Here is a 17,685-nt window from a genome sequence, read left to right as displayed (position 1 = left end):
TGACTTTTGTACTCTAGGAAAGAGCATCTGACTATCCACCCTGTCCATGCCACTCATAATCTTGTAAACCTCTATCAGATCATCCCTCAGCCTCCGTTGTTGCAAACAGGGTTTATCCAACCTCTCCTCATTGCTATCATTGCAAGCAGGAGTAGAACTCCAAAGTTGCACAGGATTCAAAGAACTTCTACGGTGCCCATCGGGTCTGCACCGACTGTTACCAAGGCCCCATCCCCATAACTCCAGCTAGGAATGTATTCCTTGGAACATAGAATGAGGGGTGACCTTATTGAGGTGTATAAAATCATGAGGGGCATAGATAGGATGAACGCACATGGTCTTCTTCCCAGGGAAGGGGAATTGAAAACTAGAGAGCATAGGTTTAAGGTGAGAGGGGGAAGACTTAAAAGGAAACCTGAGGGGCAACTTCTTGAGGGTGGTGTGCATATGGAATGAACTGCCAGAGAAAGTGGTTGAGGCAGGTTCAATAGCAACATTTAAAAAGCATTTGGATATTTCATGGATGGGAAAGAATTAGAAGGATATGGGTCAAAGGCAGACAATTGGGACTAGCAAGTCAGCATGGACCAGTTTGACTAAAGGACCTGTTTCCGTGCTGTATCGCTCTAACTTTATGAACCTATGTATATATTGGGACAGTAAGGGGCAATTTAGCATGGTCGATCCACCTAACCTGCACGGCGGGAGGAAACTGGAGCACTCGGAGGAGACCCATGCAGACATGGGGAGAACGTGCAAACTCCACACAGAGAGAAACCCGAGGCTGGGATTGAATCTGGGACCCTGGCACACTGCGAATCACTGTGCCACCGTGCCAGCCCAGAGTACTCATAAAGAAACCATTTCTCCGAGTAAAGATTTCATTTTCCTCGGGTCACTGCACCTTGAACAACTGGAGCTAATTCTGCCGTTAAGAAGCACTCCACGAGTGACTGTAATATCCGAGTGCAGGCACTCAAGGGCTTTGCAACACGGAACAATTTACTGCGCTCTCAGAGAGCATCTCCGAACCTTTGTCTCTCCTTTTTCCACACACGGAGCTCGTCCCAGCTGGGGCCTGGGCCTACCAGCCACTGAGCGCTGCTCAATTTGAAAATTCAATACATTTCTGACAACAGTCGTGAAACTTCAATGGCTGGGCCACCTAAAAGAATACTCTCTTGATTGGATTACCTGAATGCAAATCAGATAAAGGCAAACACATTCTGCTTGCTTTTGGACCCCAGAGAATCAATTATTCTTTGGGAGAGAAAAAACAAATATTTGCATCAGCCATTTTCCATCTGAATTATAACTGTCTGTTTGTTACTTGGCACCACCAGCTCAGGCTAGCTCCCCTTATTAATGCAGCCTTTTCATGCAAAGACAGAGACATGAAGACTACTTCTTTTTGTTTACTCTATCGCATCCGAATGTATTTGCTTTGCTGAGCAAGATTCTAATAATACAATTAGCTGGGACACTGAACGCTGCTGCTCCCAGTGTAGTCGGGTAATAAGGTGATTAACTCATTGAAAACACACTAGTGCAGTGTGCACATTCACCACGCACGAGTGTGGAAAAATGCACGGGATTCTAAGGGCTAGATTTCCCGGCTGCGCCCACCCCAAGATCGGAAATTCCTGTCCGAGGCCAGCGGACATTTGCACGATCCTGTCCCGCCTGCTATGATCCGTGTGGCGAGTGGGATTGCAAAGTTCCGCCCAAAGTGTCAACTTTCTCCCCCATTAGCTACATCCACACACACAGATAAATCGCTACGGTCTCCATCCAAGTAAACCACAGAATAGAATCATAGAATCCCGACAGTGCAGAAAGAGGCCATTCGGCCCATCAAGTCTGCACTGACAACAATCCCATCCGGACCCTATCCCCATAACACCGCACATTTAACCTGCTAATCCCTCTAACCTACACATCCTGGTACACTGCGGGGCAATTTAGCATGGCCAGTGCACCTAACCTGCACACCTTGGAGTGTGGGAGGAGACTGGAGCACCTGAAGGAATCCCAAGCAGATACGGGAGTGGGGGGGGGGGGACATGTAAACTCCACACAGCCAGTGACCCAAGCCGGGAATCGAACCTAGGTCCCTAGCGCTGTGAGGCAGCAGTGCTAACAATTGTGTCGCCGAGTTGCCGCCTCATCGTGGAACTGGCGAGGCTTCCTGCTTTGAACTCAAAGTCAGAAAATTATTCAAGGAGTTTCCCCTAAGATACTGCTTAACCTATCATCAGTGCACTGTTGTTTACAGGAGTCTGCAGTGCACATATTGGCTCCCACATTACAACAGTGACCACACTTCAAAAAGTAATTCACTGGCTGTGGAGATGTGGTGAAAAACACGATGCAGATGCAAGTCAAGGAAACTATCTAGTCCTGAATAAAAGGAGAGGAACAAGATTGAGCACAGTTACCAGTTGCTGTCACAAGTAAGTGCCAAAGACACCAAATAAAATAGTACAAACTGTCAGTATCACTGATCTAAGGGTCACGGTATTAATTGTTTGCTGGGGCTAACCCTTGTTGGAAGCAAGTCTTTCTGGGGTTGCAAGGGCAGAGGAGCTCTCATGAGTTAACCCTGGCCCCAACCCACACTCACTTCCTCAGCAGCTTCCTTACATGGCAGTAAGTCACCGTTCCTGTCCTCTGCCACCCTCACAAGAAAGAGGCAGCGAGAGATTGAGGAGTTGAATTCTAATACTAAACCAATCTCCTCACCATTCTAATCCTTCAAGTTTGATTTCTGTGAAGAAAATGGTTGTGGGATGTGAGCAGCATTGATAAGGCCAGACTTTGCTGCTCATCCCTAATTTCCCCTGAACTGAGTGACTCGCTAGGCCACTGCAGAGGGCAGTTAAGAGTCAGCTACATTGCCGTAGGACAGGAGTCACATGTAGGCCAGCCCAGGTAAAGATGGCAGATTTCCTTCCCTGAAAGGCATCAGTGAGCCAGATAGGGCTTTTTTTAAACAACTATCAACGATAGTTATCATGGTCACCACTACTGAGCCTGACTTTATATTTTAGATTTATCAATTGATTTTAAATGCCACCACTCATGGTGGGATTTGAAACCATGCCCCCGGTGTATGAGCTTGGGCCTCTGGATTGCTGTGCCTGTGACAATGTCCCCATCAAGTCTCAGTGGCTTCAGTTTGAGCTGCCCAATGGGCCTCGGTGTACTCACCTGCCTGCTCTCGCTCCTCCACAGCCCATTCACTGTTTTTGTTGGTGCGATGGTCACTACAGGAGGGGTGCTGGGAACGCTGTGGCCTGCGGTGGGGGCGAGCATGGGTCCAATCAGGCCTCTTTTGGGGGTGCTGGCAGGAGAGCTGTGATTGGTTGCTGGGGAAGAGACCGGTGAGGACTCACTGCTTATCGAAGAACCTGGAAAACAGAACAAAACGACAACTGTTGAAGCCATAGCTCTGTGAAAAGTCTTACTTCCAAACACTTAGTTGGTTGGAAGAGGCAGTAGCTATTTTCGCACACACCCAAGTTGAAACAAATAAGCCCCAGTATCAATGACCGGTTGACGGTACTGATTGAGTGGTGTGTGTTGGGGTAGAACAGCAGGAGAGCTGCCAACTCTCCAGGAGGGGATGGCGAGTAATATTAAAATCCCACTGTTGGGATGGTGCTTTGGACAATCCCCTCAATGCCACGTTGGATCAACAGCCTCGATTACACACTCTTGGAATGGGGCTTAAACACAACCTTCTGACTCAGGAGGCAATGCTGATTGTAACATTACATTCTGCACCCTCTCCTTTCCTTCTCTATGAACGGTATGTTTTGTCTGTATAGCGCGTAGGAAACAATACTTTTCACTGTAAACCAATACATGCGACAACAACAAATCAAATCAAAATCAACAGTGTTTTCAAATGAGCCAAACCAACACTTAAGATTTGACCTCATTTCGAACGTTGAGGGAAGTCTGTGTGCCCATGTCACCCCCACTCACGCCAATCCAGTGCCCGCCATTTCATCAGTTCTTAAGGTTTTTTTGGTGAAATCATTGCCTAGTCTCACTGCCCCAGGAGCCTCCAGAGATCTCCAGGCTTTGAAATTTAGAATGCAGATATAACACAAAAGTTAGAAGGCCCTTTTGTTGAAGGAGCTTTTGTAGAAAAGGACTTGCACTCAATTAAGGAACACATGTGACTTTATGCCTCACTTGTAATTAACAGTTATATTCACTACACTCCCAACAGGTCGGCGTGAAAAGGTAGCCAATCAGGAGATGGTGGCTAATCTTTAAACATGCAGGTTTGCGCTTTCTGAAGCAGATCACAGGAAGACTATAAGACATAGGAGCAGAATTAGGCCACTCGGCCCATCAGATCTGCTCCGCCATTCAATCATGGCTGATACTTTTCTCATTCCCATTTTCCTGCCTTTTCCCCATAACCCCAGATCCCCTTATTAATCAAGAACCTATCTATCTCTGACTTAAAGACACTCAATGACCTGGCCTCCACAGCCTTCTGTGGCAAAGAGTTCCACAGAGTACCGTTTGCTTTGAATCCCAGCCTGAGAAAGGAGGCGGAGGTTCGCTCGCTGGCAGGGTGACTTTGGCCCCAGCACATCCTCTCCTGGCAGAACACGTGCCTGAAATGCCCTTGTATTTGCAGATTGCACGCCTCAGTTCCGAGAACAGACCCCAGCCAGCTTCACGGGCTAGCACAGGATCAGTGTGGTGACTCAAACACAGTCGGGACCAACGCGCACTGTTCGATACAGTTAATAACCCACCAATATCACTGTCCTCTCAGAATTTGTCACTTAGGGGGGAAATTTCCCATCCGTTGACCTTGGGTGGGATTTTCTGGTTTTGGGGCGAGTGTATCTGGAAAGTTTCGCCTCCAAAGCCAAACGCTCCCTGATTAATGGCTGCTGCTTCAGTGTAAATAGACGGTCACAGACGGAAAGTAATTGAGCCAAGAACGAAATGGCCCAGCAAGCCACTCAGTAGCTGGGAATGGAACGTTTATGGAACTTACACAAGGTGAAGATTAGGCTGAATACGCAAGTACTGGCTTCACTGAAGGCCTCATATGCTGATAAGCACTGTCCAATACTTGACAGAGTTTTTCTTTGGGCGGCACAGTAGCACAGTGGTCAGCACTGCTGCTTCACAGCTCCAGGGACCTGGGTTCGATTCCCAGCTCGGGTCGCTGTCTGTGTGGAGTTTGCACATTTTCCTCGTGTCTGCGTGGGTTTCCTCCGGGTGCTCCGGTTTCCTCCCACAGTCCAAAAACGTGCAGGTTAGGTTGATTGGCCATGCTAAAATTTCCCCTTAGTGTCCTGAGGTGCGTAGATTAGAGGGGTTAATGGGTAAAATATGTAGGGATATAGGGGTAGGGCCTGGGTGGATTGTGGTCAGTGCAGACTCAATGGGCTGAAGGGCCTCTTTCTGCACTGTAGGGTTCTTGATTCTATGATTCAGTTCAATGGCAAGTAGGGATAAACAATAAATGCTGACTCAGCCAGTGTCGCCCATGTCCCACTGATGAATAAGAAGAAAATCTGCAGGATGGTTAACAAGATGGTGGAGGAACAAGGTGGGGATTTGGAATTAAAAAGGCAGAGCTTTCCTGGACTAACAAACGGTGGTTGGTCTTGTTCTAGTGAACCATTATAGCTTCTGGAGCAGAGAGATTGAGCCTGTGCACGGTCTTAGGAAGCTTCATTTACATTGGAAATATGGACGGAACAGCCGGAAATCTCAGGGCATTTGTTTTGGATGGATTGTCGGGTTTTTTTTTCCCTACCTCAGGCTTGGAGGCAGCCATGGATGTGTCTGACAGTGAGTAGCACTGAGCCCAGTGGCTGAGTATAAATCACAAATACAGGAAGGAAAATATACCAAAGTAAACATAATTTGAAGCAGTAATCATTTTTTCCCCTCGCATTATGCTGTATGAAAAGAAGTGGGTGAGTCACTGCTAAAATGATGTTTCATTGACAATTGACTACTGTGTCCATTTTATCCTCAATTTTCTCCCCATCTCTCCAAACACTGGTGAATCTCAACCAGTACATGAGAACTCTCTCACATCTCTGCCAAACGTCTGGTGCTGTGAGATACTGGGGTGGCACAATGGTAAGCGCTGCTGCCTTACAGCGCCAGGGACTTGGGGGTTCGATTCCTGGTCTGGATCACTGTCTGTGTGGAGTTCACACGTTCTCCCGGTGGATTTCCCCCGGGTGCTACGGTTTCCTCCCACAAGTCCAAAGATTAGGTGGACTGGCCATGATAAATTGCCCCTGAATGTCAGGGAGACTGGTTCGGGTAAATTCATGGAGTTATGAGGATGGGGCCTGGGTTTGGATTATTGTCAGTGTGGACTCGATGGGCAAAATGGCCACTTTCTGCATTCCTGGATTCAATGGTACTCTCCTGGGCTACTGCTGCCATCTGAAATCAGTAGCACAGCAAAGCCATCTGTAACCACATGTACCAACTTTGTTTAAGATATTTAACATTCACTCACGCTATACCGCTAATTGTATTCAGTTGCTAAAAGAATAAGGCACTTGCATTCTGATTTAGCTTTCTGACTAACTGGCAAGTAAGGTTAAAGTTCACACCAATATTCTGTGGCAACATGGAAGTCACACGCCCAATAAAGGCGTCCGTTCCTCACTTTGGGTTCCCTATTGAGAAATCGACTTCACTGCAACTGGATTCCAAATGCATCACGAGGTGGGTGTGTGGGACAGTGACCCAGTAAGAAGATGGCGGTACAGCGGAAATGTCACTGGGATAGTAATCTAGAGACCCAAGACTAATACTCAGGGAACATGAGTTCAAATCCCATCATAAATAAAACTGGAACTTATAATGGTGACCATGACAACCATCATCGATTATTGTAAAAGCCCATCTAGTTCATTAATCTTCCTTTAGGGAAAAAACACCTTAACCTGGTCTGGCCTGCATGTGATCCATAGAACAGAATCCTCACAATGTAGAAGGAAGTTCTTTGGCTCATCGAGTCTGCATCGACTTTTCGAAAGAGCATCTCAAGTCCTCCCCTCTGCCCTATCTCCATCACCCTGCGCATTTATCATGGATAAGCCACCTAAACTACACACCTTTGGACACTAAGAGAGAATTTAGCATGATCATTCCACCTAACTCACACATCTCTGGACTGTGGGAGAAAACCGGAGCACCCGGAGGAAACCCACACAGACAGTGACCCAAGGCCGCAATCGAACCTGGGTCCCTGGTGCTCTGAGGCAGCAGCGCTAAACACTGGGCTATCGGGAGCGAAGGGAGTAGGTGAGATGCTCTTTCAGAGAGTCAGTGCGGACTCGACAGGCCAAGTGGCCTCATTCTGCACCCTAGGGATTCTATGGAAAACACTGGAGCTGAAACCAAAGGCCAGAAAGATTTGCATGTCTGCAATTAAAAGGAAGTGAGAAACATGGGGCAAAATACAGTGCACCGTTTTTTAAAATATACTTGTCAGGAGATGCCAGAAACGATTAACTGCATGTGCTGATGTTGGGCTTGCACCCGGCTCTTTCCATCCCAGAGTGTTACCAGCTAACCCAAAATGACACTTGGAGAATTCAGAGTGGGGCCCACTCGCAATCCCACAACCTGTATGAAGTCATGAAGTATACGTACAGAAGGCCATTCGGCCCATTCTGCCTGTGTTGGTTCTTTGAAAGACCAATCCAGCTCCTCTAACTCCTCTATCTTTCCCTTTTCGAATGTTGCCTTTTAAATGTGTTTATCCCATTCCTGTTGATACATTGTTCAATCCACTTCCACCGTCCTTTCTGTCAGTGGGTTCCAGATCATAACAACAGTCTCTCCACAAAGGCTGACGCACGATGCCATTTAGATTGGACCTTGGCGGTACCGTTTAGTAGTTATAGAAAATGAACTGTTGGACATTCAGGTTCTTTCTCTACATACTTTATCCACCACTTTCAGTCTGCCTATTGTGAAGTGTTTGATTTATTATTGTCATATGTATCGGGATACAGTGAAAAATATCATTTCTTGCGTGCTATGCAGACAAAGCATACCATTCATAGAGAAGGAAAAGAGAGGCTGCAGAAGGTAGTGTTACAGTCATAGGTAGTGAGTTTATAAGAGTTAGCTCAGAGTTTTAAAAGCATAAAACAAGAGTAAAATATAGAATTAGAGGGTACGCTGGGGACAGCTCGCAAGATGTTGCCACGCTCCATCTTGGGCACAGTAGGAGTCCACCAATGTGCGAAACATCTGGAAAGGAGGATTTCTGTGGTGCATCTTTATCCACCACTTTCAGTCTGCCGTACCGTGAAGTGTTTCTCCTGCATGGATATCAAAGACCAATCTGAATCCTTGGTGGAGTGTGAACTGCTTGCTTCTTTTGTGAAACGAATATCTGCTTTGTCTCATCTAACACGGACAGAAAGTACGGGTGTAAAATAAAACCTTGCACAGCCTGGCCGGGAGATAAAAGAGAGAGTCGTGTAACAGGGTTGTCCACATGCAGGTAATTAACGAGAAGCCCAGTATCAAACGTATCCCTCAGATCTGTGACTACCTAGAAATGGATGGAGATCCTCCCCCCCCGGGACATAAAGCTTTCAAAAAAAAACATCAAGTGCGGAAGGGTGGATTCTCGAAATTTAATGCAAGGGAACGCTGGAGAAAGGCAGGAAAAAAAACTCAAAATGTTAAAAGGAACGAGTGATATCAGTTCAAAAGCCAGGAAATTTATCTTGTCAGTCCAAGGTCAACAACAATTAGCAGACTAATCCCCCCTGGATTAAAGAAAGGTATTATTCGAGTCTGTGATAGTTTAACAATCAATACCATTAAATGAGAGCAGAATTTAAATGATTCAAAAGGTCCTCGTTTAGAACTTTAATTCTCAGAGCGTGATTCTGGAAAGGACATGAATTGCTTAATTAACCTCCTTCTTACAGAAATAAGGCAGTTAATTGAACAAATTTAGATTAAAAGTGACAGATGCAGAGCCTTGACTAGCAGCTTTGGTGTTGATCCTGCACACTGCACACGACCGAGTATGTTAGATTAGCAAGCACGGGGAGGCAGTGACACTTCATCAACCAATGACTTATTTCACTTATTTGCTGCTTGATGACAGCATCCAAATTGGCTGTTTATTGGGTGATCTTCCGTCCGTGCATTGATCCTCTGTCCTCTGTGGACAGCATGAGCCAATGTGCCTGCTCCGGCCTCCTGATTATCTAATCAAGGCCTTATTACGTTTTTTATTTTGCGTGCTAGGCATTCTGGAAGAACCAATTTGTTCCAGCCCCACAACTCTGCGGGCAGGATTTTCGCATCCCGCCCGCCTTGGGAACCATAACGGATTTTCCGGTTTTGGGGTGGGCGTCCCACCCTACATTACTCTAACTCTGGCCTCACACGTCCCCCCAATCTCCTTTCAACCCTCAGCTGGCAGTGTGCCTTCAGCTACCGAGGCCCGACAACGAGATTCTTAGGACTTGGCTCTCTAATTTTCCCGACTGTTCTTTCCTGCGTCATAGAATCCTTAGAGTGTAGAAGGCAGGAAGCTATTCATCCCATTGAGTCTGCCCAGGCCCTATCCCTATAACCCCACCCTACTAATCCTACTGACACTAAGCATGGTCAATTAACCTAGCCTGCATATCTTTGGAATGTGGGAGGAAACTGGAGCACTTGGAAGAAACCCATGCAGACATGGGAAGAATGTGCAAACTAGCAGTGCTAACCACTGTGCTGCCTCATGCTTTAACACGCTTCTTTAAAAACTGACCTCTTTCACAAAGCTTTTAATCATACCCTCCTACTCTTCCTCTTTTCAGCTCAAGGTCAATATTAATCCAATTATAACTTTTAAAAAATCCATTCCTATGGTGTGAGCATTGCTGGCTAAACAAGTATTCATTGCCCATCCCTAATTGCCCTTGAGGAGGTGATGTTGAACTGCTGCATTCCATAGTGGTGCAGGGACATCCACAGTGCTGCTAGGAAGGGATTCCCAGGATGCTGGGGGGGCGGGGAGCAGGGGGTATTTTTCTTTAATGGCGCTATATCAATGCAATCTTGTTTCTTTTCAGTTGGAAAACCTTCGTGGAGATTGAGTGCCGTAGCACAAGAGCACCCTCAAGGTTGGAATGAGTGGCTGAAAACGTAGGTACATTTAGTACCTTATCTGAGGAAGGATGATCTTGCCATGGAGGAAGTGCAGTGAAGGTTTACCAGACTGATTCCTGAGACTGGGGAACTGATGTGTGAGGAGAGATTGAGTCAGTTAGGATTATATTCACTGGAGTTTAGAAGAATAAAGGGTAATCTCGTAGAAACCTATAAAATTCTAACAGGGTAGACACAGGAAGGATGTTCCCGATGGTGGGTGAGTCCAAAACCAGGTGGCACAATCTGAGCTTATGGGTTACACCATTTAGGACAGAAATAAAGAGAAATTTCTTCACCCAGAAAGTGGTGAGCCTTTGAAATGCACTACCATAGAAAGCGGTTGAAGCCAAAACATTGCTTGTTTTCCAGAAGAGGTTAGATATAGCTGTTGGGGCTAAAGGGTAACAAAGGATATGGGAGATGGAAAGTGGAATCAGATTACTGAGTTGGATAACCAGCTATGGTCATAGTGAATGGCAGAGCAGCCTCAAAAGGGCCAAAAGGTCTACCCCTGCTCCTATTTTCTAGGTTTCAGTGATGTTTAGAAGATGGACAATTTGAGTTTTCAAAGCCAAAGATATTTGGAGGAGAGAGCTGGAATTCTAATGTTTTGAGGTTCTGGGCTACATCAAGCTTGATTAAAAGGAAGTTACAAATGTGGAGCAAAATACACTAAGGGGCTTTGTAACAATGTTTGGTGATAGGAGCAAAAATGGTGAAGGTCATCCAGCCCAACTGTTTATATCCAATTCTCTGATCTTTACAGAATATTTGTATCACTTGTTCCCCTATCTACGTCATCTACATTCCAGCTTGGGTCACAACTTGCATTTCCATAGCACGGTCAACATTCTAAAATACCCTATGTCACATCACCGGAACGCTATCAAGCAAAATTTCAACCAGAAAGGATTCAGTGCTGCAGGTCAAGGAAGTTTTAAGGTGTATTTTGGGAGGAGAGAGGAGCTGAGAGGTGGACAGGTTTGCTAGGGCGGCACGGTGGCAGGGTGGTTATCACTGCTGCCTCACAAAGCCAGGGACCTGGGTTCGATTCCCGGCTTGTGTCACTGTCTGTGTGGAGTTTGCACGTCCTCCCCATGTCTGCGTGGATTTCCTCCCACACTCCAAAGATGTGCGAGTTAGGTGGATTGGCCACGTTAAATTGCCCCTTAGTGTCAGGGGGATTAGCAGAGTAAATATGTGGGGTTACGGGGATAGGGTCTGAGTGGGATTATGGTCAGTGCAGACTTGATGGGCCGAATGGCCTCCTTCTGCACAGAAAGGATTCTATGATTCTAGTTTAGGAACCTGGGCGAAGTCACGGCCACCAAAGGTGGAACAAATCACATCGAAAATGCTCAGAAGAGTAGAATTGGAGAAGTACAGATATGTCAGGAGGGCTGGAGCAGCTTACAAAGTTACACTGAGGTGAGACCATGGAAAACAAGAATGAGAATTTAAAAATCAAAGCAAGCAAAAGGGTGATGGGTGAACAAGACTTCTTGGATGCTAAGACACAGGCAACAGAGTTCTGGATGACCTCAAATCTACCTCAAAGCCTGTCCACCATCTACAAGGCCCAAGTCAGGAGTTATCTGGAGGAGTGCAGCTCCAACAACACTCAAGAAACTGAGCACATCCAGGACAAAGCAGCCCAGTTGGTTGGTACTCCATTCACAAACATTCATTCCCTCCACCATACACAGTGGTAACAGTTTGTACCATCTGCAAAATGCACTGCAGCAACTCACCTACACCCTTTAGACAGCACTTTCCAAACCTTCCACAACCACTGCCATCTAGTGTCAACAGATACCTGGGAACACCACAACCTGGAAATTCCCCTCCAAGTCATTCACAATCCTGACTTAGAAATATATCACTGCCACTCTTTCACTATCGCTTGGTCAAAATGCTCCCGAACACACATTGTGAATGTGCCTGCACCGGATGGACTCGAACAGTTCAGGAAGGCAGCTCACTACCACCTTCTCAAGGGCAATTAGTGGTGGGCAATAAATGCTGGCCAGCCAGCAACACCCACATCCCAAGAATAAATGTTTTATAAACACCAAGCAGGGACCAATGCAGATGGGAAATATAAGCGCCCAAGGACAGATCCTTAAAGACCACAAGAAGTATCTGGAAGGGGGGGATATTACTATTGGAACCAGGCCATATAGTCCTATCCAGTGAGTTGACAAGAAACAGCTTTGGAGGAAGATGAAATGTTTTAATTGTGTCAAAGGTCGCAGAAGAGAAGGATGAGTGACAGTTTACCTTTGTGTCATTTGTGACTTTGATACAAGCCATCGATCCCATCAAAGTGATGTTGTGGCAGGGGCAGGAACCTGATTGGAAGGATTCACACATTAAGTTCTGGGAAAGGGTGGCATGGATTTGTTTGGCAACGTGGAGAAGTCCAGGATTGGTTTTCTGAGGAGAGGTTTGACGATAGCAGGTTTGAAGGTGAGAGGGATGATGGTAAAGGATGGGCAATACCAGGTCATGTGGAAGGCAGTGAGCGCAGTTGGGTGGTTAGCCGTTTTAATGCGAATAGGGTTGAGATAACAGGAGTTGTGTCTCACAGACAAGGTGAGGTTGGAGATAGCGTGAGGGGAGATACAAGAGAAACGAGTGACGGATGCGAATTCGGGGTCTTTCAGGTGAACGGGTGTGTGGGTGGGGAGGGAGGGAGGGGGGTTTACTCGGAGGAAGGCTGCTCAGGGGGAGGAGGGAGCAGCGGATTGTCTCAACCTGAGTAACAAAGACATCTGTGAACTCCTCAAACGTTGTTGGGGGTGGGGGAGGAGGGGGTGGGGGAGTGGAGCTTATGATAATGATTTTCAAGCAGAGAGAAAAAAAACTGGGGACTACATCTGAGGACAGCACAGTGGCACGGCTGTTGGTCTGTGCGGGGTCTGCATGTTCTCCCCATGTGTGTGTGGGTTTCCTCCAGGTGCTGCTGGTTCCTCCCAAAGACAGGCTGGTTAGGTGCACTGGCCGTGCTAAATTCTCCCTCAGTGTACCCAAACAGGCACCCGAGTGTGGCGACAAGGGGATTTTCACAGTAACTTCACTGCAGTGTTAATGTAAGCCTGCTTGCGACACTTTATTTCCATTTGAGGAAGATCCCCAACACTGATCTGTGTACACCACTGCACAAGCACTGAAATAAATAACACTTAACACGGGGCACCACAGAGGATTATTATTGTGGCATCTAGAACACCGATAATGAAAAATGTTTTCCCATCGGCTCTTTAGCTGATGATTACGCAATTAGCCTGCTTTGGCCGGCGTCTCTCTGAGTGTATGACAGGAACCACAGCTGCCCCCGTTTAAATGCTTTTGAAACTCATTCACAGGGTGTGGGTGTCACTGGCTAAGCCAACATTCATTGCTCATCCCCAACTGCCCTCGAGTAGACGGTGCCTTCTAAAACTACTGCACTCCATGTGGTGCACATACACCCACTGTGCTGTTAAAGGAGAGAGTTCCAGGATTTTGACCTTGCAACAGGAACGGTGACGATATATTTCCAAGTCAGGATGGTGAATGACTGAAGTTAAAGTTTATTAATTAGTCACAAGTAGGCTTACATTAACACTGCAACGAAGTTTATTGTGAAAGTCCTTACATAAAAGCAAAATACTGCGGATGCTGGAATCTGAAACAAAAGCAGAAAATGCTGGAAAATCTCAGCAGGTCTGACAGCATCTGTGGAGAGAGAATAGGGCCAACATTTTGAGTCTGGGTGACCCTCTGACAAAACGCCATTCTCTCTCCACAGATGCTGTCAGACCTGCTGAGATTTTCCAGCATTTTCTGTTTCTGTATCTGCTATGCTTGTCCTTCTAGACGGTGGTGGGTTTGGAAGGTGCTGCCTAAGGAGCCTTGCTGAGGATTGTATGCAGGGGACGGTGTAAATGCTTTCGGAAATCTATCTGTCATGCTTAAGGGCCTGTGTATGCAAATTAAATCCTCACATCATTCTTTTTATTTTGGGGTTTGATGGGGGATTCTGGAAATCTGTCAATCACTGTCACAGCTATTCAAACAAAGAAGCTGTCAGTACTTTGCAGCGCTGACTATAGTACAGTACTGGAGCAGTACAGACCTTGACAATAGACGTAACATAGAAACAAGGGCGCAAGTTTAATGTAAGCTGAACATTGGGGGACTGACAGGACTGAGCACTATATCTTGGGAAGGTTGGAGGGAGCTCAGCAGTGATTTATATAAGAACTTGAGAACTAGGAGCAGGAGTAGGCCATCTGGTCCCTCGTGCCTGCTCTGCCATTCAATAAGATCATGGCTGATCTTTCCGTAGACTCAGCTCTACTTACCTGCCCGCTCACCACAACCTGTAATTTCTTTACTGTTCAGAGTTGACCAGAATTGGTCCCTGGTTTCCAAAGGCCAAATAATGAGGAGTGTTTAAAACAAGCAGGGTCACATTCTCTGGAATTTAGAAGATTACGGGTGACTTAACTGTAAGCTTTCTAGGTTTTGTAAGGACAAATAGAACAGAGGGAAAATATTTTTGTCATTGGTGCGTCTGGTGTACTGGTAACACAGATGAAAAGTTGGAGCCAGCCCGAGGAGCAGCAAAAATCTGGAAATACTTGCAAAGGCTGGTGGATGTTTGGAACTCTCTTCTGCGAAAGGCAATTTATGCTGCATCATCTGCCAGTTTTAAACTCTGAATCAGAGATTGGGGCTTTTTTTTTGTTATCCAGAGGGTAATGTGGGTACAAGGAGTTAGGTAACTGATCTTTCATCATCTCAGTGGATAATACAACAGGCTCAAGGGACTGAATTCCTACAGTGCAGGAGAACACCATTCAGCCCATTCAGTCTGCACTGACTCTCCAACAGAGGATCCCACCCAGGCCCTTTCCTATACATTTCCCTCATTCCATCCCCTTAATCCACCCACCTTGGGACATTAAGGGGCAACACAGCATGGCCAATCTGCCCAACCTGCACATCCTTGGGCATCTCTTGAATGGTCCACTCCATTTCGATGCCACCGACACTGGCTTTCCACCTTATCAGCTCTCACTCAACACTGATGTCGTCGGAGAGCAAAGTTGGACGAGATGTAATAAACAAGTGCCCGGCCTGACCCCACGGACATCCGACCTGCAGGGTCGGGTTCAAATGATCACCTGCCAAGTTCAACTCATTTACTAAAGAATTAATAGCCAACTCTTGACCCGGGATCAAGGGGGAGAAAAAAATGAACTTGTTATTTGTTCTCGAAAATGTGTACAGGTGCAAGCCAGTGGTCTTTCTTTCTCGTGTATCGGACAACCGACTGCAGGTCTCTAGATCCTTCCGCTCCTGCCTTTGGATGCACCTTTCCTACTGTTGTTGGACAGAAAAACAGACGGGGTTTTCTTCTTTATTTTGACGCCGTTTATTCAGCAAGTCCTGTAGCTTGGAGAAGCCGCAGGGAACAGCCGTACGCAACAAGCAGCAATTCATGCAGAGCCGGGCAGGTCCAGCACTCGCTTGCTCTGGGTGGCCACACACTGAAGCCAGCCTGCGTGCTTTGTCACAGACAGCGAATGTTGGCAACTGTTCGCGCACACCTTCTCAACAGATGGGCCTTGAAAATATGCAAAATACATGCAACAGCTACCTGATGTCTGTGTGCAATTCAGAGGCACGTAACAGCGCGATCTGCAATTCAAATGAACTGGAGGAACTACTACACAGCTTTAGCAGAGCTTAAATATTTAGTGCCATATGGAGATCAAAAAAAAGACTACATTTGCATAACTCTTCAACTCACCATTATACGTGGATCTAACTCTGCTAGCTACACTGTCCAGTTTGGGACTGAGCCACAGAGAGTGGCAAGATCCCGCATTCAATCCCTGGTATTCATCTCAGGGCAGAGGCAGAGGGGCAACAGCTGTTAGCAGTGTCCGATGGGTTAGACAGAACTTCTGCTGCCCTCTGACTCCTTGCTGGAAAATACGTGGATGTGGATTGGTTGGAATGTGTTTCCTGCTCAGCTGATGTGAGCTGTCCAGGTTCACAAGGGGACCCCTGGGGCCATAGGGAACACTTACCGCTCCTTAGACCCATCATTCCATCCATGAGCAGGATGTGGGCATTGCTGGCTAGACTGGCATTTGTTGCCCATCCCTAATTATCACTTCCTTGTTGGTGTAGTGGTTAGTGTCCCCGCCTGTCATGCAGGAGATCAAGGTTCAATTCCCCGACGGGGAGTTCATCGCCACTTTGTGGTGGCACAATGGTCAGCACTGCTATCTCACAGCGCCAGGGACCTGGGTTCGAATCCTGGCTTGGGTCACACCGTCTGTGTGGAGTTAGCATGTCCTTCCCGTGTCTGCATGGAGTTCCTCCGGGTGCTCCAGTTTTCTCCCACAGTCCAAAGATGTGCAGATTAGGTGAATCAGCCATGTCAAATTCTCCCTCAGTGCACCCAAACAGACGCCAGACTGTGGCGACTTGGGAATTTTCCCAGTAACTTAATTGCAGTGTTAATATAAGGTTACTTGTGGCTAATAAATAAACTTTAACTTTAAACTGCCCTTGAGAAGGCAATGGCGATGAGAGTGTATTTCAGTTGTGGGGACAATGTGGGGCGACCACTTGATAGTTCCTTATCATTAATACTAATGTGTGTTAACATATGGAACATTTGGAGAAAGGCTTTCACAGTCAAGGTGTAACTCCCTCAAGCTTTGACACCCATTTGAAATCCTCTTTGGTGGGGAGTGGTGGGGGTTTTAAATAATGTTTGCCGCCACTCTTCTGCTTTGTAAATGGTTCTTTTCATAGCCAGTGAAAGGATTATTTGAAAAAAAAACAGTTCTTCTGTTTGGCCAGTTTGCTCACTTGGCACTAACACTTGATAGAAAACAAGACTTTCGAAAATCAATTTCCTTCCTGGTTTCCCACTAACTTCAGGAGTAGATTTTGTGCCGCTGAGACTTAAGAGGAAGATACGGGTTACGATTGCGGATCTGTGGTGAGCTAACAGATCCCAACATGTACCTTTTATTCGGCCACACAGTTCCCTGGGTTAGAAGAGGGCAAAGTTTAACTAGTGTCCTTAAGCGTCCATTGCTACCTCTTGCTGACAATGAGGTGAAGACACAGGCTTCTGTTGGGAAGACCCACCTGCCCCAAGAGGATCTCAGCACTTACTGTCACGGATTAGAGGAGAACAATGGGTCCCTGTGTGAGGTAGTTAGTGTCAATGGAACTGCTTGCTAAGTAGTCAATCTCTGGGGACAGCATGGTGCCGCAGTGGTTAGCACTGCTGCCTCATTGCGCCAGGGGCTCGGGTTCAAATCCGGCTTCGGGTGACTGTGTGGAATCTGCACGTTACCTGCATGTCTGCGTGGGAATTCCTCCGGGTGCTCCAGTTTCCTCCCACACTCCAAAGATAAGCGGATTAGGTGGATTGGCCAAGCTAAATTGCCCCTTCGTTCAGGGGAACTAACGGGGCAT

At 46.7% G+C, this 17,685-nt stretch overlaps 1 protein-coding gene across 1 annotated transcript in view; it reads right to left on the bottom strand.

The window, feature by feature from the left end:
* Nucleotides 1-17,685, bottom strand: part of gse1b (Gse1 coiled-coil protein b) — a 575,648-nt gene that overhangs the window by 64,661 nt on the left and 493,302 nt on the right. Inside the window, exon 4 of the mRNA XM_080186715.1 lies at nt 3,211-3,410. Within this exon, the coding sequence (XP_080042841.1) occupies nt 3,211-3,410 (200 nt within the window). The remainder of the gene's footprint in view (nt 1-3,210; nt 3,411-17,685) is intronic.

Source organism: Carcharhinus amblyrhynchos, chromosome 4, assembly GCF_965287045.1.
Source record: "Carcharhinus amblyrhynchos chromosome 4, sCarAmb.v2.hapA, whole genome shotgun sequence".
NCBI classification, from domain to species: Eukaryota; Metazoa; Chordata; class Chondrichthyes; order Carcharhiniformes; family Carcharhinidae; genus Carcharhinus; species Carcharhinus amblyrhynchos.
Note: the sequence above shows the minus strand (reverse complement) of the source record. Positions and strands in the feature narration are given on the sequence as shown.